At 45.7% G+C, this 27,204-nt stretch overlaps 1 protein-coding gene across 7 annotated transcripts in view; it reads left to right on the forward strand.

Annotated features, from left to right (window-relative positions):
- Nucleotides 1-27,204, forward strand: part of TTC7B (tetratricopeptide repeat domain 7B) — a 240,122-nt gene that overhangs the window by 155,876 nt on the left and 57,042 nt on the right. For 3 of the 7 annotated variants that reach the window (XM_033108190.1, XM_033108191.1, XM_033108196.1), the window contains 4 exons: nt 12,355-12,471; nt 19,757-19,854; nt 24,363-24,524; nt 26,831-26,881. In XM_033108190.1, coding sequence (XP_032964081.1) covers nt 12,355-12,471; nt 19,757-19,854; nt 24,363-24,524; nt 26,831-26,881 — 428 coding nt within the window. The remainder of the gene's footprint in view (nt 1-12,354; nt 12,472-19,756; nt 19,855-24,362; nt 24,525-26,830; nt 26,882-27,204) is intronic. The other 4 variants (XM_033108192.1, XM_033108193.1, XM_033108194.1 and 1 more) reach the window with 2 other exon arrangements.

A 27,204-nucleotide genomic window follows, 5' to 3' on the forward strand; every position in this document is an offset into this window, starting at 1 on the left:
AATCATGCTAGGTAGTAACATTATCATCCCTATTTTACAGATAGGGAAACTGAGGCACAGAGAGGTTAAGTAATTTGTCGAAGATTATGCTCCTAGTAAGTGGTGGAGACTTGATTTGAACCCAGGCAGTCTGGTATTGACATCTGTGCTCATAACCTTTGCCTTTGAAGCACTGAGTTCCTACTACGTTCCAGGTGCCATGCATGCTAGGTATTTGGATGCTGCCATGAACAAGAGAAAGACAGTTAGTGCTCTCTTAGAGCTAACAGTTCAGGTGAGCAGGATTTTTATGCTATCTCCCCTGTTAATCTTATCAGTAAACTAGAAAACATGGTTAGGATCATTCTTTACTTGAACGGAGTCTGTATCTGGTTTAAAAAAAAAAAAATCCTTACTTAGCAAGTAAGATTGTGTCTCTTTCGCACTCTGTCTCACTTCTACGCACACTCTCAGAGAAACTCAATTTAAGTCGAACTGTCATATTGAATAATGTTTTGATGTAGTGATTATTGAGAGGCCAGGTGTTACAGGCTATTTTTATGTCTGAGCCAAGTGATGGAGTAATGAACATGCCCATTAAATTGCATTTGATAGAAAAGTTGGACCACAAGGAAAGAAGTCGTTCATGTCATTAAATTAGAGAAATGATCCATGGATACATAAAAGGGTGTCTGGGAGGGCTGAGTGCAAGATAACCAACCCAGGGATGCGCGTCCCTTGGGGAGGCGAATCTTTGGGCAGAAGAGAGTGGGTGGCAGGCAGCCTGAAAAGCACCACAGATCAAAGTGCAGTGGATTCAGTGGTGCAGTAGCTTAAAATCAACTTTCCAGAACAAAAAAAAACAACCTGAATAAAAAATGGGCCAAGGACTCAAATAGGCATTTCTCCAGAGTAGATATTAAAATTGGCCAATAAGCACATGAAAATATGCTTAGCATCACTAATCTTTAGGGAAATGCAAATCAAAACCACAATGGGATACCACTTCATGCCCATTAGGAGGGCTATTATTTTTTTTTTTTAAAAAAGTAAGTGTTGATGAGGCTGTGGAGAAACTGGAACTTTCCTGTGCTGTTGGTGGAAATGTAAACTAGTGTAGCCACAGGAAAACTGTGTGACAGTTCCTCAAAAAATTAAAAATAAATTACTATACAATCCATCAATTCTACATCTGGGTAAATAGTCAAAAGAATTGAAAGCAGGAACTCAGACAGATAATCCTTCATTCAAGTTCCTAGCAGCATTTTTCGTAACAGTCAAAAGGTAGAAGCAACCCAGTGTCCACGGATGAATGAATGGATGAAATAAGTGGGGTGAATCTAAATACAATGGAATATTATTCAGCTTTCAAAAGGAAGGACATTCTGACCCGATGCCACAGAACTATGTACACTTAAAATGGTAAATTTTATGTTAATATATTTTACCACATTTTTTTAAAAAAAATCAACTTTCTGACGCCTTGACCTGTGTGGCGGTGGAGGGTTCCCCCGTTCTTGGAAGGTTGAGATTAGATGGCTTGGGGTTCTCTGATTCTGGGTCCTGAAGCCGCCTTTCTTCCTGGGGGGACTTCTAAAGCCGGGAAGCAGCGTCCCACTGCACCAGCCTGTTCGTGGAGTCTTTTTGTGAGGCCTTGGTCTGTGCTGTTGCCTTCCGTAAATGCAAGTGTTCGGCAAAAGAGACAGAACCCCCCAAAGTCAATGAAAAATGGCTTAGAAACGGAAAACTGGGTTTACGAGGCAAGGGCAGAAGAGGAAATGGAGGAGAACTGTATTTGAAGCCAAGTTTGCTCACGAGAGGACCTTCCTGTCTCCAGGGCCAGAGCCGCTGTGTCCTCGGGTGGGGAGTTGTGCTGGCCCATGCTTCTCCCCATTTCCACGTGACCAGTCCTAGACATGCATGTGACTGTCTGTCCCCCACACAGGAGTGTCTGGCTTCCTTCCTAGAGAGTTCCCCCTTTCCTGGTTATTTCTGAGTAGGCTGGAGAGAAAGCCTTCAGGTCACGGGGGTTTCCTGTCAGCCCGGGAGAGGAGCTACTCACAAGGCCTGGCAGCTGGGAGAGGCCACGCTGGGGCCACTGCACCAAATTCCTCCATCCCCAAGGGTGGCATGCAGGAGGTTTATTTACCTGGTGCTTTTCTGTATAAGATCTCAAGTTCTCCTAACTGTCTCATTCAACAATTCAAAGTATGGAGTATCATCCCCAGACATGTGCCGGTGTTTCCTGTAAAGCTCTGGATTCTCAGCACCTAGCCCAGTTCTTGGCATGCTGCAAACACTTACACGTGTTTGTGCAATAGATGGTTGAAAGTGGTGACCCTGCTGAGTAGCCTGGTAGCCTTAGTCCACAGCTAAGCATGCGTCTACCTGTGTTTCTTCTATTGTGCATTTTGGTTTTTACTCTGCCAAGTCCCACTATGTGACCAAATGATGGTGTCCTTGGACTTTCATGCAAGTGGGTCACATAAAGCACTTGCTAGTGACCCAGCCAACTGTGAAAAAACATCAAACAGTACCAATACAGTTGAATGTCAGTTCATTCGTAATGGTCTTTTGCATTTTGAGGTAATGGAAGTTCACTATTTAAAAACAAAGCAAAAATATCTGAGAGCAAAGAGGAGAAAGTAGAGAATCTCCAAATTTATCCCATAATTATTCTTGTGAGGATTGATAACCCAGTGGGAGATGATCAGGTTCACTGTCCTTTGAACATGTCCCCTACTTTCATGGTTAGAGAGCCCCCACTTTCTACCAAGTGTGTGCCAGGCTTAGGAGAGCCATGGCTGAGGAAACTGGCCCTGTCTTCACGCAGCTCACAGAGCTATGTGGAGGAGAATTACTTTGGATGTGCCAAGTGGCTAAGAAGAAACAAAGATCACCACTGCGGCCACCACCACCCACACTGTCAGGGCGATCAAGGGGGGCCAGGCTTGCTGGTAAAGCTCCAAAGGCAGAGGTCCTGCCTTTGGTCTCCCAAAGGTACCTCTGAAAAAAGCCAAGCAAAAACAAAAGCAAAGCCTTCATGAGTTACTAAGTAAGAACACCCAGGGGTAAAAACAGAGCATGTGGGACATGGAACACAGGCCAGGACTCACAGGGGCAGGTTTCTGAAAGTGCAAGGACTCAAGGTCCCGATCCAGGGAGATGTGTTGTCCTCCTCTGGTCCCAAAGAGCTGGCTCAGCTTCTAGCATTCCGCGGGCTTCTTCCTTCCTGGCTCCCTTCCTGACTTGGAGTGGAGGGGGCCATTTCTGTCTTACAGAATTTCAGGGATTCCTTTGAGTCCATGTCATATCTGGCCTGGGCGCTTTCCCTTCTAGGTCTAGGTGAGTGAAGGATTTCCATTCTTTTAATATCAGCCATTGTCCACTGAAATGGGCCCAAATGTCTCATTTCTCCACTTGAGCTCCCATCCTCAGACTTAGAATGTGGGGAGATCAGGGCCATGGGAGTTGAGTCAGAAATAAAGATGGAAACCCTCCAGAGCGATGGCCTTTGGGGAGCGGTGGGGCAGTAGACTTGCTTTGGGTTCACCCCTCCCCCATTTTAGAAGTGACCAGTGCCTTTGTGGTTCAGGAAGAATAGATTATTTCTGTTTAATGCCTGAGTAGTTTGATGGGAAGACTTGCTTTCAAATACATTCTGTTCACACATTTACTTACCAGATGGCTCTTTGACACTTACTGTGCCGAAGGCACTTGCTCAACTACCGCTCCCCAAACCCGAGGGCAGGTTCTCCGCCTCCTACTTACTTTGCAGCCCTGAGCCCCCAGCACCACCCAGTGACACAGCACTCAGGACACTGTCGTGACTGTTGGTGTCCACACCCTGTTGCTTTGTGGGCATCACTAAATAAAATGGCCCCCTTCATAAAAGTGTCACACTCAGGCGTGGGAGGAGGTCTTTGGAACACGGGCGGTGTGATTCCAGAGGTGCTTTTAGTTCATCCCACCCAGGCCATTTCCAGCTTAGGTGCTGGCTCCTAGCTGAAACAGGAGCAAAAAATGAGCCAAACGCGGGTTTCTTGAGGTGATTTATTTCAGTTAAATATGTCAGTTGTTTGTTCTAAAAATATCACCAGAAGGATGGGGGCCGTATTCCAGATTGTTGACATTTTGACTGCAATGAGAAACAAAATGGAACTGATATGAGATCTAACGGGGGTTCCTGCCTGTCAGAAGGAGAGGGCGGGATTAGGGTACCATGCGGCACAACGGAATCCTCAGAGAAGGTGGGGACCGTCCCCAGAACCCGTCACTCACAAGCAGCCTCCCATCCAAGGATGAGGGGCTGCTAAGTTCTGTAGCACGATGTCTGCTCCTGGAACTTTCTTTTGCTAAATAAATATGGTGTGGGTTTTCCCAGGAATCAGCATATCTGGAAGGCTGGGCTGGGATAACGGTCTCAGAAACAGCGAGGCCAGTGTGGGGGAAATGCTAAGTGACCTCCCCAGACTTGCCGGCACATTGTGTGGCATCTCCTTCTCGAGCAGCCATGGTCAGATTTCTAGAATTTCCTCAGTGGTTAAAAACTCCTGGACAGAAGTTCTCCAATGAGCCACCCGGGTCAGTTGCTGGACAGGACTTTATTCCTAGAGAAGTTGCACGTATGAGAGAGAAGAGCCATACTCTTCAAACCCTCCCTTGGTTGTTCTTTTGCAAACAGATCAGGAATCCATGTGTGCATTTGGGTTTTGTAAAGTTACTCAGATTTGAAAAGCTTGTAGACTAGGGGTTTCCTTCTGGTGGCCAGTGAGCTGACGTCTGCTGGTAGAGTTCCATTAGGTCTGCGGACATTTCAACAATGTTGGGATTTGATTACTTTTAGAGTAGGCTGGCACAACTCCAAACACTCCCTGATATCTTGAGCCCAGCTCCCATTTACTCGCCTGGCTCTGGAAGACATTTGAGTTTTTCACCCCCGAGAAGGACCCACAATGGCAGTGGATGATTACTCAGTGCTCCGCAGACTCAGGAGGTGCCCCTTGTGTGGGTGACAGTGTGAATGGTACCCCCTGAATGGGTACAGTGACCGTCACTGGAGACACTTGGGGAGGACCTAGATGGAGTGATAGTGCAGCCATTGGAAAACCAACTGGGAAATCACTCCCAAAGGAAGGGAAGCGTTTTGTTCAAGACCAAGCGTGGAGGTGCCCTTCATGTGTGAGCTTAATGTAAGTGATTGATCAGAATTCCCACTGAATTTAAGAACAGAACACTCCCACAATTCTTTTGGGAAGGAAATAAACACAGGTAGAATTTCCAAAGTGTAGGGGCTATGGGCACTCTTTTCCGTGGAGGTCTTTAAAAAAGTATCAGACCGTTGAAGGTTAGGACGGAGAGTTAGGAACTAGAGTGGCGCTTCTTGATCTAAACTTGCACACAGATCACCTGGGAACCTTGTTAGGTGAAGATTCTGTTCCATTGGGTGTAGAGTGGTGGGTGTCCTGCATTTCTCACAAGCTCCCCGAGGGTGCTGGGGCTGCCTGCCCCGGACCACACGCTGAGTAGCAAAGCTTCATAGGACCTCTCAGGGTCTTTTTCAGCTTTGGATTAGTTGGGAAAATCCGTATTTCTTCTAATAAGCCAATGAACAGCCTGTCAGTGCAGCAATTAGGTAAGCCAGGTGATCAAAGGCATTGTGTATTTCCTATGTAACAGTGAGCAGGTAGACCGTTCGTTCCGGTGACATTTGTTGAACGTTCACCATTAGTGACACCCCAAACTACATTTGAGATCTAGTGGGAGCAGTCACGTGAACTGTTCCATTCCTCCCCATGCTTCCAGCTGTTGTCAGAGGATCCTCAGGGTGGTCTGAGTTCTCGGCTTTGGGGCTTGCACACCTGTAAACCCAGTGTCATTGTCTCACCTGGTAGTAATTGGGCTGTTGAACTGTGCCAGGCCAGGCAGCTCACAGGCCAGGGACAGGATTGATTCTCAATGACAGTGTCTCAGCCCGGGACCACAGGCTGCTTTTCACAGAGAACACCACCTTCTACTATTGGGCTGCTTGGGAATCCCAGCCAGGAATGCAAAGGCTCCAGGTCCAGCACACAATAGGTCATCAGAAATGTTGTTAACAATGAATTGAGATGGATTTCCTCAATGGAAGCCACACTGGGACCTGAAAGACACTCCTCATTCCCCGCTGAGGGGTCAGTGAGGTGTATCTGCTCCCATGACCAGCTATGGCTGCTTCTCCATCCTTTCAGACTTGGTTGCCAGCTGACTCCTCTGGCTTCACATTTCCATGTCTCTTCTCCTAGTCCCCACGTGCTTCATTTAACACAGCTCTTTTTATTTCTCTTACCATTCTGATCCGTGGCTGCCAAACCATCTCTCAGTTTAAGATTTCATTTCAACATACTTGCATCCCATCTATAGTTTCTTTTACCTGGAAAGATGCTCACTTTCCTTCGGATGTTTGGCAGCCAACCCCGTTCCAGCTCTCTGTCAGGCTCCCCAGAAGTGAGATGTGGAGACGGTATTGAAGCCCCCCAGGGCTTTTGCCCCCCCCTTGAGCCAATAATACCACGTGCTTTTCTGCACAGCTGTTTTGCATCCCTGCCTACACTCAGCAGACAAATACCAGGTTTCTGGCACGCTGAGCCCAGGCGCGTACATGCACAGATCAGCACAAAATACCACATGTCCAGGGTACCTGCCATTTTTTTCTGACTCAGCTGCCTTGCATACAGCATTTACGGATCCGCTAATTAGTGAGGGTTTTGTGTATTAACATGTACATTTCCTCCTTGTTGTACTTAATGAGTGTATTTTTATGCTGCCAAATAAGATTGGAGGGAATTATTATTATACTTTAGTATTTCTCCAAACTTTTCAAATTTATGTTCATTGAGAGTTCCTCATCAGAAAGCTTTGTGAGACACACACATATTAGATTTCAGAATTTAGAAATAGCTGCCCTTTTAGCTTCATCTTGGGCCCCAGCCTTATATCCCAGATTTCAGGCATCATTCCTTGAACTCATTTTGGACGCTCGCACCTCCCCGCCTATGCTCTGGGTGCTCCAGCTACCTGCTTGAAGGCCTTGAAGGCCCCTCCGATCCCAGCTGTGAAAGTCCCACTTCTCTGTCGTCTTCCAAGGCCCCCAGGCAGAACCTGTCTCCTTCTTTTGTGCTGCCAAAGCGCTTTGTGTTCATCCCTTATTGTGCGTCTATAAGACTAGACTGAGCTTTTGAGGGGAAGGTACCATGTCTTATTCCCCTTTGGAGCCTCAGGGGCATAATAGGTGCTTTTAAAGTGGTTGACAAAAGGATGAACAAATTCAGATTCATTATCGGGTGCTGTCATATAGGTAGTCACCTGTACAAATATGAGAGGAATAAACAGGTTACAAAATACATTTTATACACATGCGATGAGGAAAGAGATAGATCCTGCCTAGGTTGGGGCGCGTGGAAGATGCAGACCATGGGATGTTTACAGTTGGGCAGGAAGGGGCGCTGGGGAGCGCCTTCCAGGCAGGCGGGTGGACCACCATGAGCATAGATGTGGAGCCGTGAGGCCTGCGATGAGCTTAAGGGATGGTGTGTGGAGCCTGGGACGCATGGGGGTGGGGCCCCGAATAAAGTTCAACTAGAGCGAGAGACTAGAGCTGAGTGTCTAGTAGTTGGGGACAGTTTCCAGGGAGTCAGGAAAGGCTTCCTGGGGCTGATCATTAGACATTAAACCTAACTCTGATGCACTCCCTAAGGTGCCCAATGAAAAGTCACAGGGCCACATGCCCCAGAGTTTCATTGGGGACGTGTTGTCTTCCTTCTAAACTAATCAAACATAGTTGTTGTTTCAAGAGTTATCTGGGGATTCTCTAAAAAATTCCAAAAATAGGGTAAAGTAGTATTTCTATTTGTTCTAATGAAAAATAAAACCTTGATTAACTGGGTCCTTCTAATGACCAGAAAATTCTGTGTGTGCCTGAACTTTGGGTGAAAAAGGCAAGACACAAAAAGTACAGACAATGTGATAGTATTTTAAAGAACGATGTTGGTATATCCTAGAAACAGTAATACCCCAGCAGCCCTGTTCTCCAACAGCCCTGCTCAAGTTTCAGAGTTGTAATCTCCCTAAACCAGAAATCCTGCCTAATATTTTTGATCATGTATTTTCTTCTGATTGGACTGTAAACTTTGAGGGCAAGGGACTATATTTAATACTACGTTCTGTTCCACACAGTGGCTAACACAGATCTTTGCACATTTTAGGGTGTTACATATTTTGCAATGGATTCGAAAATACTATACGTACGTGTATGTCTTCCTAAGTGTCGATAGCGTGGTTAGACTATGTTAAGTCATTCTCCTCTGTTTCCTGTTCAGTGCCTTGGAGTCTGATGGGTTTGGGTTTACATTTCTGTTCCACCAATGACTGGCAGTGTGAACTTGGGCTAGTACTGAATTCTCAACCTAACGTGCAGGGCTGTCTGTCATACGAATCAGTGATTAAATATTTGAAGTATCTGACAGCTGCTGTTGTTATTGTTATTTTACTTGTCTTGAAAGCAGAAGTTTCTTGGCTTGCACCTTATTATTCCACAGTTGAAAGCTCTTGTCGTTTCTGGAATTGCCTTTTCATTTCGAAATTGATAGCTCCTATTACTCAAGGATGGCTTCCGTGAAGGGGTGCTATTTGACCTGAATCTTGAAAGATGAGTAGATGCTTAAAAAGCAGCAATGAGTGGAAAAGGCATTCCAGACACAAGGACAGCGTGTGCAAAGACCGAGGGGCATGAAGGCAGGTGACACCGGGAAGAAGTTGATCATGGCCAGAACGGGGGCTGTGCGTGATGGGCAGTGGGCAGACCAAGCTTAAGCACCTGGAGCCAGATCATGACAGGTATTGGGTAAGACCTTCGATTTGGTCTCTCAGTAACAAAGATGGGTATTTTAGCAAGTTTCTTCTCTTCTTCGTTAATTTCCTGTAAGTTTTCAATGAGTCTCTGAACAAAAAAAAAAAAAAATTCAATTAATGAACTTTGAGCCCGGGACAAGGGATAGGAATAGATCATTTTCCCAGCAGGTGACTTCTTCTTATGCTTTAGAGAAACATCCTATTCATGGTTGGACTCAGGTGACGCAGCCAGCCAACGGTTCTCAGCTTGGCCCTCTCTTCTGCCCTCTCTGTCAGAGTGACAGTTCCACATTTTGAAATGCAGTCGATGCTGGTTTTTTCAAAACAAGTATTTTCTTGACTTGTTTGTTTGCCTCGGGGTTTCCTCGGTGGATTGAATTCATACTATCTTTGGACATCAACGGCAGCCAATTAAATGCTAATCCTTGATTGTGTGCTCCTCATTTCTGTGCTAATGTGACACACACCCAGCCAGATATTTTCCAACAGTCTTCAAATGTGTGAGCAGGGTTCGGCAAATATGATGACAAGTATCATTTGGTCTGTTTTTGGTGGTGTTCTCTGCCTCGTGAACAAGCTGAGGTTTGGGGAAATGGTGGGAAGGAGCACAGTCTCTTTGAGGCAGGGCCTCTGTCTCCTGCTGTATTTGTGCTTTCAAGGGAGCCTGAGAATTCGGCTTGTCAGGGCCTTCTGCCCATTGTATGCACACCTGAAAGAGGCTGAGAGCCTCGGCTTTTTCTCCCCTACCTGTTTTTTCCAGCTCCTTTTCCGTGCCAATCTCTTTTTCATCCTGTTCCTCTTGCTTCACTTCCAGGTGCCTTTTCCATCATTTATGCTCAGCAGTTCTGCTATTGTTCTTCCTGTCTGATTCCCTTAAATCCAGCCCACACCTTATCAACTCCATATCCTGAGTCAAGTGTTTGAAAGCTGTTATTTCATGTTAATTAGAAGTTCTTTTTCCAGCCAAGAAGCCTTGCACAGAACTGTTCCCCCAAGCTGAAGCTAGAGACAAGCTCTGGCATTTGGTACTTTGGGTACAGTTAAAGGACTCATGGGTAATTGCTCTTAGAGCCACACTGCTGCCTGCTGTGCTGGGAAACCTGCCCCACCAGCTCCTGGCCCTCCCGGGGGCAGGCATGTCCTGAGCTTGGCTAAGCCAGAGGAACTCGGTGTGTCTCTCAGAACCACCATGGTCCTGGGCGGGGTCGCCCCTGGCCAAAATTGCTTGGCAACCAGCCCTCATTCAGAAGGGTCTCTGGCCTCCGATAGGTCACCAAAAGCTGACAGGTGACCCTTTGGCAGCTTCTCCTTCCTTTGTAACACATTTCCCACTTGACCACATTGGTGGAAGATTTGGATGGAAAAGTACTCCAACCACCTTCTGGACTCATGAGGATAGCAGCAGGAGTCAGCTTCTGGCTCCTTAAAAACCCCTCCAGACACCCTGAGTGGCTGTCATTCCTTGTAGGTGGTCCTGGAAAGGCCTCAAGGAATTTCTACTTCTTCAATGTTTTTGAGCAGAAGCCAAGTCGTATTCTCATGTCTGGCCTCGCTCTTTATGTCCACCTGCTTGTAGACCAGGAATTGCATCCTTCTCATTGCCTTGTCCATCATCCCATCATCCCAGGTTAAAGGAAGCTGCCACCTAGACACCCCCCTCGGGAGCCCCCAGCGTCCCCTGGGGCATCTTGGGTTCCATTCAGAGGGAGTGGTTGGTGCTAACCCATTCCTGAGCTTGGGTGGTAAACGGGTCAAGACCACCCTCATTCTGTCTCCCTCACAGGAAAAATGCCTTCAAATGAGGCCTGTCATTGAGGAATTCACCTTTGTATCTAACTCAAATCACTGGAAACATTTCGTTATCTTCTGTGGTTTATAGAGAAAGTAGTCAGTGAGCAAATGCTGATTTAAGGCCCACTGACCTCCAAGCACAATTCTAGGCACTTGTGGAAGTGAGGCGAGAGAGAGAGAGAGAGAGAGAGAGAGAGAGAGAGAGAGAGAGAGAGAGAGAGAGAGAGAGAGAGAGAGAGAGATTGGGATTCTTTCATTGAGGGGAGAGAAACACCACCTACTGAGAAGGGTTGTTACAAAGAGGAAACTGCTATTGTTTGCAAAGTGCCAAGCGCAGGGCCGGGCACACAGGGGGCCTTTCACAAACAGGAGCGCCTCCCTCTCTTTTTCTTCTTTTTCTTCTTATTAACAACAAACACCAGCTAACACGATACATACTGAGTAGAGACTATAACAGTGTAAACGTGGTGTCTGGGGAGACTTACTTGATGAGGTGGGGCTTTAGCTGAATTTACGAAGAATCAAGGAGAGATGTGGGTGAGCAGAGACTGAGATTGAAGACATGGCACATGAATTCATCGAGTTATGAAAGAAGCATAGCCTTTGGCCAGTAATTCTATTGGTCCATCGAGTGGGATGCATGGCACAGTGGGATGGTGAAATAGGAGAGGCCCGTGGGCGGAGTGCCTTACAGGACTCAATGAGGAATTGTGACTTATTACAGACAGTAAGGACGCGTTGTAGTTTCTTGAGCTGGGAATGAAAATGATTTGGGGAGATCTTTACAGTACCATTTCTTAGAGCCGGGCAAGTCAGGGGAGAAGAAGACCCTCAGGAAAGTGTCTGGGCTCATGCTAGGCCTTTCACAAGGATGGCAGTGATGAGCCCAGGACCAAGAGAGCTGATGTCTCTGATGTCTACAGAGAGACATACATAGACTCTCGGGATGGGCTGACTCTGAGGGGCCGAGAAAGAGAAGGGTCTAAGCTAAGCGCTCACGGGTCTGGATGGAGGGTGAAGCCATTGGTAGTAACAAAAATAGGGAAGAGATAGTGGTTGTAGAGTGAGAAGATTGAGTTGGTGAAGTCCTAGCCCCTAAATAGCAGGGCTGGGGAAGAATAAAGAGGGGTGGGCCTTAGCCAGGTGCCCCATCTTTACGCACCTTCAGTTCAGGCTTTTTGAAGCTTACGAGGTCTGTTCACCATCACACGATGAGGGTCATTGTGGAAGGTTATCTGTAGATATTTACATCAACTGTTTAATTTTGTAAATAAATCAGGATTTATTAGACAGGAGTCACATCTCCTGTGTAATTCTGTAAGTAAGATTGGCTTTTAATGAATTTTTGAAGTTTCGCAGATAAATTGCTTTTGTTCTTAAAAAAAACATGCCCTTTGTAAAAATCCCTGTGTTCTGAATAAAATTAGCTGCTCTGATGCCTGTCACCTGACCACAAATGGTCCCGTTGTGCCTGCTTTTGCCTTAATGGTGAAACAGGCAAAGCCATATGTTGAGGTGGGAGTCCTGGAATCCTTGGCCCTGCTACCACTGCTTCCCTTAGATCCAACTTTTGGACAGTTCATTCCACAATGAGTACAACAGCTTTCCGGTCTAAGCCAGGCCATGTTGTTCCATTTGGGTGGGGACTGTCTGGCTTAAGCTGTGCTGTTTTCTCCCTTTGTCTCCTCACCACAGACTACTGTTTTCCAAAGTGAAGTTGGAGTCTCTTTGCCGGGGCCCAGATGAGGCACTTCTCACTTGTAAGCACATGTTACAGATATGGAAATCCTGCTACAACCTAACCAACCCCAGGTAAGAGGCCAGCACGGCCTGTTTTGCGTGGTTTTGCATGGGCCCCTGCCTGTCAGTGCCATCTCTGATTGGCATTTAGCAGCCATTGAGTCTGCCCCACCGTGTACCACCGGGTCACCATGAACAGCAGATAACAGCTGTGGAACTTCCCATGTTCCATTTTTAAGGGGATTTTTCCCCCAGTGGCTGATGAAATCTCCAAACCATGGGTTTATTTTGCTTTTGCTTCCATGGTGACCCACTAGGCTCAATTCCCAACTGATAGTTCTCTGATTTCTCTTAACTTCTTTGACATGTCTTTCATCTTTCTGGTGTTTTATAGATAGACTAGTCAGTTATATATTCCAGATGGGATTCTTATGGTAATATTTAAAGGACCTACATAGACAACAGGCCACATCCTACTAAGGAGAGTAGAAATCATGATTGGCATGATAAAGTATAATTTTCAAGAGCTGAAATTATGAGTCAAACAAATAGAAAATAAGCGTGTGGTAAATTTTTTATTTGCTTCATTAACTAGTGAGGGAATCAATGAAATGTTAAGGCCTCTTCAAAGAAGAATTTGAAAAATAGATATGCTGAAATTAATTTGCAAATGAATGCAAAAACATTATCTTATAGGACAATAAAATATACTGTTTGGGGTTATCTTTACTGCGGGGTGGAAATCAGTTGTCTCTGGACCAGACAAAATTCATTTGCCTGACTGTCCATTCCCTACAGGCTAACTCTGGCCTGCAGACCTGCTAAATTGCCTCGTCGGTCCCAGTCAGTCCAAGGGGATCACCCTACAGAGGCAGATAATCTGGGAATGGTCCACTAGTCAACCCCCAGCAATGCCACTGAAAAACACCCCATAACCTATTGTGCCCATTTTCAAGTCTTGAGCAATTTTTCCTGGCATATGTTTATATTACTAAGTGTGCCTTGCCCTATAAAGGAAGTAATTTAATAAAAAGGGATGTAATGATTCAAGTGAATTCAAACAACTGCTCATACACTCAACATATTTTTCAAGTTCATAGCAAGATGCATGGATAGCCCACATTATGCTCTGAAAAGTCAGGAGCCTAAAAATGTGTAAGTCGAATCATGAATGTGTGCTAATGGTGTGGCTTGCCCAGTCCAGTTCACCAGGAGGTGGGCACCTGGGCTGGTGGCCAGCGACTGCAGCTGCTGCCCTGGGGAGAGGAAAGATGGGATGGGTGATAGGGAAGCAGCAGAGAGCAGGTGGGGTTCAGTGAGAGATTTTGTTTTGCAAAGTTTCTGTAGTTAAAAAAAAAAAAAAAAACATTCAAAATCAGGGCCCTGGGTTTTCGTGAACTGACATTAACAGACCTGTGACTGCAGGCCCCATGGGCAGTGCAACTGGAAGGGAGGGAGCTCATCCTGGAAAGCCAGCCCCCTGTCCAGTTCCACGCCCAGCAGGCAGCCACATGACCCCTTGCGGAGTTGGGGTCACAAGAGTTAGACGAGAGTCCCCTTCATACCTACAGCCTGTGGCACGTCACTCTGCCCCATGCTCCATCTTCCTCTTGGTGAAAAGATAGTCGTGAGACTGGCCTCTCCTCTTCTGTGGGTATGTTCTGAAAATAAAGGTCATTTTAATTTTTTTTAAATTCTTCTTTCCTAAGTCTTTAAGCAGAAATAGAAAATGCCCATCTTTACCCTCCCAAAAAGCCCCTCACTGCTGCTGGCCTAGGAGACGCAGCAGGATTTGGGGGATACTCCGCCACAAGCCCTGCTAATAGGAGATAACTCCCCAAGCTGGCTGCTTCTGTGCTGGAGCACATTCCTTTGACTGTACTGCCTTTAGAAATGAGAAAATAAATCCATCAGCTTTCACATTGCCAATTTTCCCTCAGTTCTCCACACCTCTCCCACCTCCCCACATTTCCTCCCACTTAGCAACCAAGAATATTGAATGTGAGGAGAAAAAAAATAGCAGAATTGAAAGCTTTTTAAAAATACTTAACCAAATGCCTGGGCTGTGTCCGTACTTCCTCCGTTTCCTGAAGGATCTTTCAGGGGCCAGAGCAGGGAGGAATCTGGCTCCGGGCGCAGAGTCTGGATGGCAGGTAGGGGTGGCAGGAGGACGACCCAGGCAAAACTCCCTCCAGCTTCTCCTCTACCTGCTACTCAGAAAGCTTTGAGGGAGGGGCTGGTAATGAAGCAGCCCCTTATTAAAGGAGCGTCCTGTTTGTTTGTTTGTTTAACTTTATTGTATCTGGGATATGAGTAACTGTTTCTCCTGTAGCCCTTACCATTGTACAAATTTAGACATCCTGGCAAGAGAATAAAGCACCGTGGGGCGGGTGTGTTGACGGACTGCACACTTCCCAGTCCTCCAGATAAAGGCAGCTCTGGGTCCAACAGCCTTGAGGCTGCCATCAGGTCACACTGGCTTCTAGAAAGGGGTAGAATCTCATGAACAAGTGCGTTATCCCCGCTTAAAAAAAGAAAAAACAGGAGCAGAAAGTATCTTGGCAGGAGGCGGCTGGTTTCCCCCTGGAGAAGGTCCACACTGACTTCCCGAGCCTGATCAATTGTGTGGGCGCCTCTGTTCAACCTGTCAAGGCTTCCCATGGCTCCCCACCCCCTCCCAACTCCATCCTGAGGCTGACACGAGCCTCCGGAGCTGAGCGACTAGGAGGCACAGAGGATGACAAGGGCAGTAATGGGGCCAAACTGAGACTAGGCCCAGCTTCATGTTCTCTACAGCTCGTTCCTCCTCTTTATTTTTGCCTGAAGGAAAATCACTATGAGCTGGTCGCTGAACTGAGCCTTAGACAGCTTGCAAAGAGCGTTCCACCTGTCGTCTGAGAGCACATCTCTTGCAGTGAGCAAACTGGTGGGTGGCGTTCTCTCGAGCGTACATTTGGCAAGGTATCTGTCATTTCAGAAGCCCGTTTTTCTTTCCCCAGGTCTGCAGTTTGGCTTGCACTAGAATTTCACTTGCATAGAAATCTGTCTCATGTCTTATCTTTTCTCTCTTAGTGGTGTACGAGGCCCCCCTCAGTTCTGGTGCATTTTGACTTGGCCACTTAAGGCAGTGTGACGTCTGGCCAGAAGGTCCCAGCAGCCCCTGAACTGAACCTGAGAGCATCCAGCTAGGGATCGTGGTCCCCTTCTCTGCCGGGACTCTACTAGGCCGTGTGTATGTGATCTTCAACCCCGGCCTTAGCCTTTCAGGGTAGCTACCGCCCTTTCCACTTCATGGAGAATAAAATGGAACCTGAACAAGACTAAATAAGTTGCCCAAGTTTTCCCAACTAAGTAAGTCATAGAGCTATGATTCCAACCCAGGTCTGTCTCACATTTAAGCTCCCTCCACCATGCATGTTCCCTCTCTGAGGTGACAACCAACTTCTTTTGCTTTGTTTTTATTTCCTTGTTTCCCCGAAAATAAGACCTAGCCAGACAATCGGCTTTAATGCGTCTTTTGGAGCAAACATTAACATAAGACCCAGTATTTATTATATTATATTATATTATATTATATTATATTATATTATACCCAGTCTTATTTTACTATAAGACCAGGTCTTATATTAATGTTTGCTCCAAAAGACGCATTAGAGATGGTTGTCCGGCGAGGTCTGATTTTCGGGGAAACACGGTTATTATTGGTAACCACACCTCCCATTGCCTCTTGGGCCATCTCCGTCCTGTAGCCATGAGATTGGAAGAAAATGTATTCTTCCCGATTCTTATTTTAGTCACTTAATAATGAATACCATTTAAAGTTGTTGGGGTTATTTTTAAGACGATTGCTTTGCTCTGAGCCCAGCCGGAAGTTGGACACCCCGTTTCACGCTAATAGTGAACAACCGTTTTGGTGGAACTTTTCCTTTTACAAGGTAGGCTCTCATTTTATCTTCAAAGTAGCCCCATAAAACAGGCAAATGTCATGTTGTATCATCTCCACTTTACTGATGAGAAAGTTGAGGTTCAGGGATGTTGGGTACTCGCCTTGACTCTTACAATCCAGCCATAAGAGTCCTGGAGAAGAACAGGCGTTCCCTCTCCCACCTGCTCCCCTCCCGTTTCCTATCCAAGGCCCCTCTCTTACATCCAGTATTTACTGTGTGCCAGGCGCTGTTTCAGGAGCTGGGAAGAGGCAAAGCTGTGACAAGAACTCCAGGGTTCTGACTCCTAGCCCACCACCAGCTCGCCTCTTGTTTTTAACCTCTGTGTGGCTATGGACGATAGAGGATTTCCAAGAAAAACTTCCAATTGCCACTATAATTTTAACCATCACTACAATTTACTCTGAATTTTCGGTCCTAATGGGGAACAGAAATTACCTGGTTGTATACATCTACATATGTGGGTACCTTCAGCCTGTGTACCATGGATTTGGGGTTCCTTCCAGTTTTCTCTCCCTAATCCCTCTACTAGAATGCCTAACCAGGATTGTTTTTCCTTCTCTTCCTGCCGTCGTCCTTGGGGGTTGCTCCTGGCAGCCTAATGGCCAGACAGAGAGATGGGGAGAGAACTGGGCTGTGATGAGGGACATCAGGTCCACAGGAGGGACCCAAACAGTCAGTGTCCCAGAGGGAGAGAGGAAGGCAACCGCAGGCTTTCGTGAGAGAGATTGGCCAGAGTGAGAGAGTTAAGGAAACTCAAAGGCTGGCCGAGGCCTCCCTTTGCCCCTTCTTCCACATTCTTTGGGTCATGGTAAAGGCAGATCTTGATTGGTTAAAATTCTGCAACCTGTAAATGAAGAACTGAAAACTGTTTAAAGTGTCCAGCAAAAGTCTCCATCAGACACGACGTTCAGAATGGAAACAAAAGCACCTCCATTCTGAATAGTTAGTTATCCACATGTACTATTCTCAAAAGGAACTATGGATGATAAACTAAGGGATGTAACTGAACATGGTTTCAGCAGGTTGAGGGGAAATAGATGCTGCTGTTACCAGTTGGTGAAGTTCGCAAGTTAAGGGCTTTTTTTGTTGTTTGTTTTTTTAAATAAATTTTATTGGGGAACAGTGTTTTTCTCCAGGGCCCATCAGCTCCAAGTCGTCCTTCAATCTAGTTGTGGAGGGCGCAGGTCAGCTCCAAGTCCAGTCACCGTTTTCAATCTTTAGTTCCAGGGGGCGAAGCCCACCATCCCATGCGGGAATTGAACCGGCAACCTTGTTGTTGAGAGCTTGCGCTCTCACCAACTGAACCATCTGGCCGCCCCACAAGTTAAAGTTTTGGTTTCAGTTGGGGTTTCTAACTTTGGAGTTGCAGGAGGTCCTTACCTCAGCTTCCCCATACCTACCATTACACCAGAAGGCTGGCAGTAAGTTGTCTGGCAAAATGAACCAGCCTGAGGAACCTCAGGTGCACGTTTGTAGGTATGTGTGTTTATAATGACACCTGGCGTGTGCCTAGGCGTTAGAACTCCTCCGAAGCCTCGTGACCACAGTTTACACAGTTCTATATAGGAAGATAATCCTTATCCTCATCTGACAAGGAAGTCACTGAGGCACAGGGAAAGTGGCCTAGCCCAAAGGGACCTAATTGTTAGAGGTTGATGTAGGATAAGAACCCACACGTTCCAGGACCCAGCATCACACATGGCAGCCAACCCTGTGCTCTGAAACTTGGTGAGATGGAAAGCCTGCAGGATCATGGCTGAAACAGACATTTCTCATCCACTTCCTCAGATTTGGTCCACCAAAAAGCCAGGCAAGCCAACACCTCATGGTGCTGTGTCCTGGAATCCCCAAGGTGATGAAAATTAGCAGTCTATTTTGAGATAATGTCTTCTGGAAAACTCCTAAGTGGAAAGCCATTGCAATATTCAGATCTTTTTTTTTGTAATATTTTTGGTAATGTTTATATTAAAAAACACGTACATGAACAGAGCAATGCTAGAAATATTTAGTCAGTAATATGATTGATGAAAATTTGCATGGACGTTTATGTTGCTTTCTGCTCAGAAATATGTATTGTTTCTAGTTGTGGAAATAATGAATAGAACAGTTTCAAAAAAACATGTACCCAATGATGTAATAAGTATAGGCTGACAAGTAGTCTGTAACTAAAGCAAGTTTCCTTCTGTTTCCTGCGGATTTCTCTAACTACATCACTGAATGTGGGAATTGCAGCCTGGAAACCATATTATATTTCATACCAAATCTTGTTTGTAACCACTTTTAGCAACAGCTGCCTAGAGGAAGGAAATTGTGTCCCTTTATTGTAGAATTTGAACTTCTTTCAAAAAAAATGTCACTCTTAGAGCCCCCAGATTGAAAAAAAAAGGTTCAAAGAAAAACATGAAGGACTCAAAGCTCAAGAGACAGATATGCTTCTTTTTGGAGCCTCTCTGATGCAATATCATGATGGAGGAAAAAAGAAGACTGCAATTGTTTTTGCTTCTTAGAATTAAAAGCAAAACAAGAAACAAGGGTCTGTATGAGCTAAGGTCCCTTAACTGTTTCATTCCAGTGAGGCCTGATGTGGCCCTGCGTGTGGGAGCAAGCTGGGCACGGGAGCGGGAAGTGGGGAGGGGCACCTGCCTGCCGTCTGGCGTCAGAAGCCTGCTGTCTTCTTTCCACCCGACCTTCTGCATCTCTGGAGCCCTGGATGGGGGCTCTAGCTCCAGCTCATTTTGTGACCTCACACCTCCTGTTCCTCACCTGTTATACAGGAAGGAGTATCAGCCATGCAATTATCTGAAAGGCCTGTTCTGAGACACAAATGAGGCCATAGCTGTGCTCGCCCTTTGAAAAGTAGGGGCCAGGGGTTCTCAAATCCAGCTATACATTAGAACCATCTGGGGAGCTCTGAAAAATGTTGACTGCCCCAGAAATTCTGTGGGTCTTTCAGTGTGCTGGAGTGGGACCTGGCCATCAGTGTTTTCTAGAAACGCTCTGGGTGATTCTCCTGTGCAGCCCGGACTGCAAACGCTGGTGTCGAGTGTCCCGGGTTCGTAAGAACTACTTGAGCTTGGGCTTCATGAGTTCTCAGACTTCGCAGCATAGAATGCCATTTTCCGCTGCAAAGTGGATAGACAGCCTGGCTTGTAGTTTTCATTTTTATATCTTATAATGACTCAAGAGAGGCTAAAATTAGCAAGAGTCTGTGGATGTGGTTTAAGCCGTGTTTGTGGTATTGAATGCTGAAAGGAATCCCAGCCCAGGCTGAGCAGGAAGCAGGATGCCTTGTAATCAATGGAAAGGTGCTGAAGGACAGCAAAAATACATTTCAGGGGTTTGTATTGGTTGATTCTGTTTCCTCCCCGCCCACCCTTCGAATGACTGACATTTGTAGCTGTGTTTTGCAGTGATTCCGGACGTGGGAGCAGCCTCTTAGATAGAACCATTGCTGACAGACGACAGCTTAATACAATCACTTTGCCAGACTTCAGCGATCCTGAGACAGGTGAGAATAAATAGCCAGAGGGGATGGAGTGGCATCAACTGCGGGCACGGCCCCAAGAGATGTGGGGTGAAGACAGCCAGGGACTGGGGTTGGGAAAATTCTCATGCAGGTTGGTTAAACTCTCAATTAAGATGCGTTTTCTTCAGTGTCTTTCTCAAGTATCTGTTCACAGGGGGGGAAGTAATATTGCATGCCCAACAGAACTCTTTGAAATCTATTTTTGCCCTAGCTCTTGGAGCCTAAAATTCAAACTAAAATTAGATTGTTCCCATCTCCATCAAGCTTCCCCTCTGCTTTTCTGTTTCTCCCTCTCGCTTTAGATTTCAGACCTTACTGAAACCGAGGTTTTGATTTCTAATTAGTTGCACATATGAACACACATACATCCAGCAAAAGACCCTGTAGGGAGGCAGGTGGGTTCCGAGCTTCTGGTTCTACAGGTCCCACATGGCGGCCTGTGCACTCCCTGCCTCAGAGCAAATGTTTACACCTCGGCATTTGTGTTTCCACATTTGCCTAAGTGCAGAGGAATAAATATACTTCTGTAATTTCCAACTCTCCAAACATGTAATTCTAATAGTGATACCGACTATTCAGTGGCAATTTGGAGGACTCGACAGACCCACAAAATGTAAAGAAATTCATTCTGCCTTGAGCCTCAAAAGTAGTTTCAGTGCGTTTGGAACCTGGTTCTGTTGCTTTTCCCGCTGCCTAGGGGCCTGTGTGAGGCTTAATCTCTACCTGGGTGTGCCTGGTCTTTTATGGGCTGGCGTCATGAAAGGAGCCTCCAGCTTCTTCTGCCCTTATGCCAGGTCCCAGCTCTTGACCAAGCCCTTCCAAAGAAAGCTAGAGAGTGGCCGTGAGGCATACACAGCCATCTCCTGGAAAATCCTCTGCTGGGATGGGAGAGCGAAGGCCTCTGGGAGCCAGGTGTGATACTCAGGCCCGTCCTTGCAGCTGCCTGTGGACTGCATCTCTGTGCCAGGCTCCCTTTCACCAATTTAAAGTTGGCTTAAGAAGTGTAATCCCAGGGCCCTGGTCCTCCTAGGTCAAAAGAGCACTGGGCATTAGTTGGGAGCAGCACAAATCGCAAATTAGGGCAGTTTCACATAGCTGGCTGCCACTGCTCAAAATGCGGACTGACTGAGCCATAGAGAAAATCTCCCCCTGCGATGGCCCGACCCCTGGAGGGGTTGATCAGCAGTCCTTGGTGGGCTTAGACTGCAAGCAAGCTAGCCAGAGACTCTGACTTGCAATAGCACAGCAAAGTGCTGCTCGTGGATCTGTCCAGTCCTGCTAGAGACACGGCTAACCATCTTGTGGCTGGAAAGGGAAGGTCAGGCTGTCAGGACGAGCGCCTGCAAGGCGAGGCTTGATGCCCCAGAGAAGAGGAGGTGATGCCGATTCAGCTGCTGTGGCTGCCCAGGGCTGTTTTCCTCCTGCAGCCCCTCCCCAGGGTCCTGTGAGGACAGTCATACTAAATTCAGACCCCTTTTCCTCCTCTGGCGTGGACCTTAATTTCCCCAAGACTTGAAATCACATCACAGTGAATACAGATAGTGGCAGAAAGGGAGTGAGGCCCTTGTTATCCATGCTCCCCTCTGCCCCTTGGGACATGTTCCCTGGGGCCCTCAGGAGTCTCCTTCTTAGGTGACACCTCCGATGCCATAGTGTCCAGGTGAGGTGTGTCTGTGTGGCACAGTCGGGGCCGCTGCCCCCTTGTCCTTAGTGCTGTTGAGGCCCTCTGCTCTCTCACTCACTTCAGGAGCCCACGGGGTTGGAGTCTGGATTGCTGGTGGAGGCGCCCTGGAGTCATAGGAGAAAACCACAGCTTGCCAGGCACTGGCCAGCGACCGTTTTCTTGTTGTGCTTGTTGTGGTTGTACTATCCACGGGAACCCCTCTGAGGCTCCTTTCACCAGCCCTGGCCCCAGAGCCCCACACTGTTGGGTTACACACCAACAGTTACTTACTCAGAAGCCCAGGGAATCAGAAAAATGGAGGCCCCGTTAGCCGGCCTTATTGATTACAGGCCGGTTGTAAATGAGAGTAAAACATTCTGAAATGATCATTTCAATCAGAGACTTAAAAATTAGGGAAGCTCACCTTAAAGTGGACAAAAATGCCTCCATCTTGATTAATAAAACCCAGTACTGTAAGTTCGGCTCAGTAGGCAGTGCAGGAGGCCAGCGCATTCTTACTTTACACCTGTAGGGACGGCCTGTTTGCAAACGACCCACAGGTTTTGTTAACTCTAACTCAGAAGGTACAACAGAGAAGTTTTGCATCTGTCCCTGCCCCTCCATCTCGTCTTTCCCAAAAGGTAACCATTTTTATTAGGTTTTCTGTTCACCCTTCCAGTGGTTTTTTTCATGCAAATAAGCATAGATATTATTTCCCATGTCCCCTTACATAAAAATTGCATGGTCCATATGCTGCTCAGCACCCGGCATTTTTCACTTCATAGCGTATCCTGAGGATCCCCCCATATCCATGGGTAGAGACTGTCCTCATTCTTCTCTCCAGCAATGACGTATTTTATGAACTCAGATTTCACATTCCAGAGTTACCCATCCAGCGTGATCACAGCCATTTTCCTGCTCTCTGTCACAGTTGTCAGTGCATGTGGTGCAGAAGGAGGCTGGCTAATTTTGAATATCCACTGCAGCACTGCTCATTTAAGAAAGCAACTGGGTTAGAGAGAAAAAGAGAAAAGGAACTTATCCAAGGTAACAAATGGTTCCGAATCAAAACATAAGTGAGTTTGAGGTCAGTTGTGGTCCGAGAGAACCCAGCCCTGGCGGGTGACAGCTTATCAGTAGCGTTGGGCCATGCCACACCCAGCGCTTCACTGCTTTTCTGAATTCCCTAATTTAACGGCACGAGCAAAGCGACACGAGCAAAGCCATACAGTGTCGGCATCAGCAAGGACCGTGGCCAAAGCCATGGCAAACTTCTCCGGCCACGAACCTGCCAGTTCTGAATCGCCCACTATGTACACTGACTCCGTTGTGAAGCCACAGGCCCTCTTGGATCACTTGTTTTTATATTCCAGAACTAAAATGTATTTCCTATTTATTTTTTAATTTTCTATTGTGGAAAATTTCAGATATACCAAAATATATATGAATCCCCATGTGCCTACCGCCAGCCTTCAGCAATTAGCATTCTTTCTTTCATTCATCTCTCTTAGCCGACACGTAGTTTTGTAAAGTATTTTAAAGAACATCCCAGATATCATATCTCACGTTCACAGCTTCAGCATATGTGTCACACAGATAAGAACTATTTCAAAATGTAAGCACGATACCATTATTACACATCTGGGTCATCATTAAGTGCAGGTTCAGTTTCTTGATTTTGGAAGTGGTTAATTAACTAGCATATGGTTTCCTACCTCTGAAATTGTCCATATGCAGATCTGCAGACTCACATAAGGGGAACCCACGTCCAGAAGCTTTGGACTGGCCAGTCCACGGTGGCTAATAGAGTGGACATTGTTTTTATCAAATGAATGTGGCAACCTGAAAAAGCCCTCCTTGAAGAACATAATTTCCCTTCTGATATCACCTCTGGCTCTCCTGCCCCCACCTCTGTCATCTGATGGTCCCAGCCATCAAAAAAGAGGAATCCGATAGAGTGACAGTCGTAACTGCAAAGCCATGAATCATCGTCCTTTCTCTGGAATAGCTGGTAGTTCCTTAAATAGAAGATGAAAAACTGTTTTTCTGCCTTTGGCCTTAGAAACAGGATGTGGAATAAGGAGATTTACCTTTAATCACTGGTAGATATTACTGGTCACCTATCCAAAGCAAAATAATTCCATGAACTTGAAAATGTGGTCTATTTTGTCTGGGTGGTGTCTCAGAGGTGGTCTCCCCATCGCTGGGTGTCTCTCCAGGTGTAAGACACGAAGGTGGCAGCCATGGCTTCCTTCTCAAGGGCCCAGCCAATGCACCCAACCACAGACCAGCTCAAAAAACTTAGCACGCTATTCTCAGTGTGCTGGGACTGTGATATCTTGTTGCACCTTAGTATCTACACCTAGGAAATCCTTAGTTTTCAAATAAGCTTCATGTGAGTGCTTCTCATTAAAAAAACAAATCTAAGAAAAGTCAAGTTCTAACCCTTTCCAACTGCAAAGCAAATAGTTTCCTTCAGAATGTCCTGGATGTTGTAGATTAAAGATGTGTTCTTTTCAGTGGAACGTCCTGCTGAATCTGGGCTCAGGTAAATCTGAGTTATTTTTATCCCATGGTGTTGTGGCCGAACAATTAAATAACCAGTGGAAAAACAACCAAGTGGTTTTCTTCAAATAACACTTGTATTCTATTGTCAAAAAACACTTGTATTCTATTGTCAAGTAGAGGAATGATTGTGTATTACATGACCTCATTTTCTTTGCAGCTTATGTGAGTATATTAAAACCTAGTTTATTTTTTTCTTTATGTTTCTAAAGGTTTTTTTTTTTGCCTTTATCCTTTTTTTTTTTCTCTTTTACTTTTTTAGTGTCAGATTCCTCCTCCTCTTCTTCTCTTTCAAGAACCGAATCTCCTCTCCACCTGTTTGTATCTTCTCATCTTCATTCTCATCCCAAACCCGATACCTTTGTGTGGCCCCCAGCAGCTCAGTCATTCAGTGACCCAGGCCCCCGCCAGGAACACTCTCTGTGTAAACATGGTTTATGGTTTTTCCTTTCTTGTTAGACCTGCTTCATTTGCCTGATGTTTCATTTTCTGATAATCTTCCTAACTGATAAGCTGGATAAGAAACTGCATCAAGTCCATCTGAGCGGAAATCCTTGCTAATTTGAAAATCCGAAAGGTGTTTGGGGCAGGAGGAGATATTGGTGCCCAAGTTCCAGCCTCCTCTTTGGACAGGAAAGGAAACCTGTTTGGAGCAGAATAAATAGAAGCTTTTCTAGAATACTGCTCCTAGTCCTCGGGTACTTCTTGCTTTCCTAGAGTTGATATAAATACATCAAAATTCTGTTTTTGAAAAGGGCAAATTAAAACAATTGGCCAATGATAATGTATTCCTAAATATTTCTGGTTTCCAGTTTAGAAATTAATTCGACAAGTCTATGGTAATCAAGCTAGTATTCTGAAGATAATGACCATATGCTTTTGAAATACGTGGTTCTCTGTGTGCATTAAAACCACACAGAAAGCTTTGAAAACTGCAGATCCTCTGGGCCCCACCCCAGAGTTTGGTAGGCCCGAGGTGGAGCCCAGGAATCTGCATTTATAAAACGTCCTCTTATCATTCTAGTGCCAGTGGATTAGGCACCACATTGTGAAAAACAATGTTATAAATTGTTTTCCATTTCCAAGGAAGGAAAATGTGGGATTTGTGTCATGAAACTATGCAGAAAAACGGAGCATTATTTTAATCTAATCCTGCTTTTAAATAATAGAGAAATTTGAAAGTCCATTTTAGGATGTTGGGGAACACGTCAGTGAAAACAAAATCCCTGTATTAAAATGAAACAGCGGTTGACGAAATCCTTAAATGGGACCTAAATATGGATCTCACCAGGAGAGTCCACCCTGGTTTTCTTTCACTCATTTATTTAATAATGTTCACTTTACCAGCAGCACTGCCAGAAAATTTAATCTCTATATTCATGATTTATAAGGGCTCATCTTTGTTCCAAATGCAAGGTTATATACTGAACAAAAGCTCATTGCCAGAAAGAACTACTTACTTTCTCTAAAGTGTTCATCTTTCGTATGGCTAACCTGCTGTGTTACACACACACACACACACACACACACACACACACACACACACACACAGAGTCAGGGCCAGAATGAGGCTATCACCTAAAACACATCAGCCAAACGAACAAACGCGATGACCTTGCTTGTCTGCATACTCCGTGTTCTGACCTTGGCCTTAAGGGCAATCCTGGTTTTTATGAAATGGAAGATGAAGAGAATGCTTATAAACTGCTCATGTGGTTTTTAATCCACTTCTTAAAATAGACATTTTCCCTTAAAACAATGCCGAGGGGCAATTGCCAGCTACAGTTCTTCCAGAAAAATTGTTTTTTACATTGACTTTTGACCAGTTTTTTTAATCATAAAATGGGCTCTGACTGTTCTAGAAGAACTTTATATGTTCTCACTGCCCCGTCCACTCTTGTGGGCACAACAAATCCACCAACCTCCACACCCTGCCAGTATTCATCGCATTGCATCCCAGAGACCCTGTGTTCCTTTAAAATCAAAGTCCTGTCTCGTCCAATGAGGCACTTATGTCAAATTAATTAGTAAACTGTCAGGGTGATGAGCACCCACTGGGCTTTTTGCTGAATGTACGGCGTCCTAGGCAGTGTTCATTTGTTTATATTTTGTGCAGCTCATCTTCCGTCCTGAGGGAGGAACTACCCAGTAACCAGGTAGTTTAACTAAGACTGAAGTGCCCATTAGTTAGAGAAGGGGGAAAACATACCATATGTTGCTGAGACATATAGAATTTCCTAATTAAAATTGTTATGAATTTGAATCCCAACTCTTTCCATTAGGACAGATAGCTAAGACCTAAAGTTTTATGAATTTCTCTCTCCAATCCTTTGACCTAACAGAAATGAGAACTAGCCCAGCCCTACAAACTGTTGAATCATAGAGTTAATATGTGGAAAGACCTGAAAACTGTTTGATTACTTTCTGCTTCCCTTTGGAATTTCCCGCTCTGGAAACAAAACACGTTACATGAATTGTTCAGCTTTCATGTGTTGGGTGAGCATTTAAAATACAGAGGGGAATGCCCAGTTGGCCGTTCTTTGGTTTAAAAAAAAAAAAAATCATTGCTAGTGGGGAAATGTGTCCCATTTGAATTGAAACCTGATTCCAGACAGCCAGACTTGCAGTTGGAAGGTTATTAGAACTCTATTTGCTTTTTTAGCCTTAATTTTGATTTTTCAAATGTTTTGTTTCTTGGTTTTAATTTTTGGTTTGATTTGTTGTTCCAAGGCAACTCTCCAGATGTATACTTTCATGGTTTTCCCTCCCTTTTTTCAGTTAGTAAGTAGTTTACCAATCTATCTGTTAACCTCTCTGAGGGTCTCCAGAATCACGCTTCCCTCCACCCTGGAATGTCTGTTGTGGTTGTTGGTTGTTGATTGTTGGGAATGTTGAGCTGCCACCTGCCTGCCCACCCTGCCACCTGGGGCTCATCTCTCCTGGGATTCTAACGCTTCCGCTGCAGCTTGGGTTTAAATGCTGAGGAGGCAGTACTTGTGTGGGAAGGACTACAAAAGGAGGCAATGCAGGGAAAACGCCGTGGATGAGAAGTGTGGGCACCCGTCTCCCCAGTGTGGATTGCCTGTAAATTTGGGGTAGAGGCA

The sequence above is a fragment of the Rhinolophus ferrumequinum genome, chromosome 6 (genome assembly GCF_004115265.2).
Source record: "Rhinolophus ferrumequinum isolate MPI-CBG mRhiFer1 chromosome 6, mRhiFer1_v1.p, whole genome shotgun sequence".
In the NCBI taxonomy this organism is placed as follows: Eukaryota; Metazoa; Chordata; class Mammalia; order Chiroptera; family Rhinolophidae; genus Rhinolophus; species Rhinolophus ferrumequinum.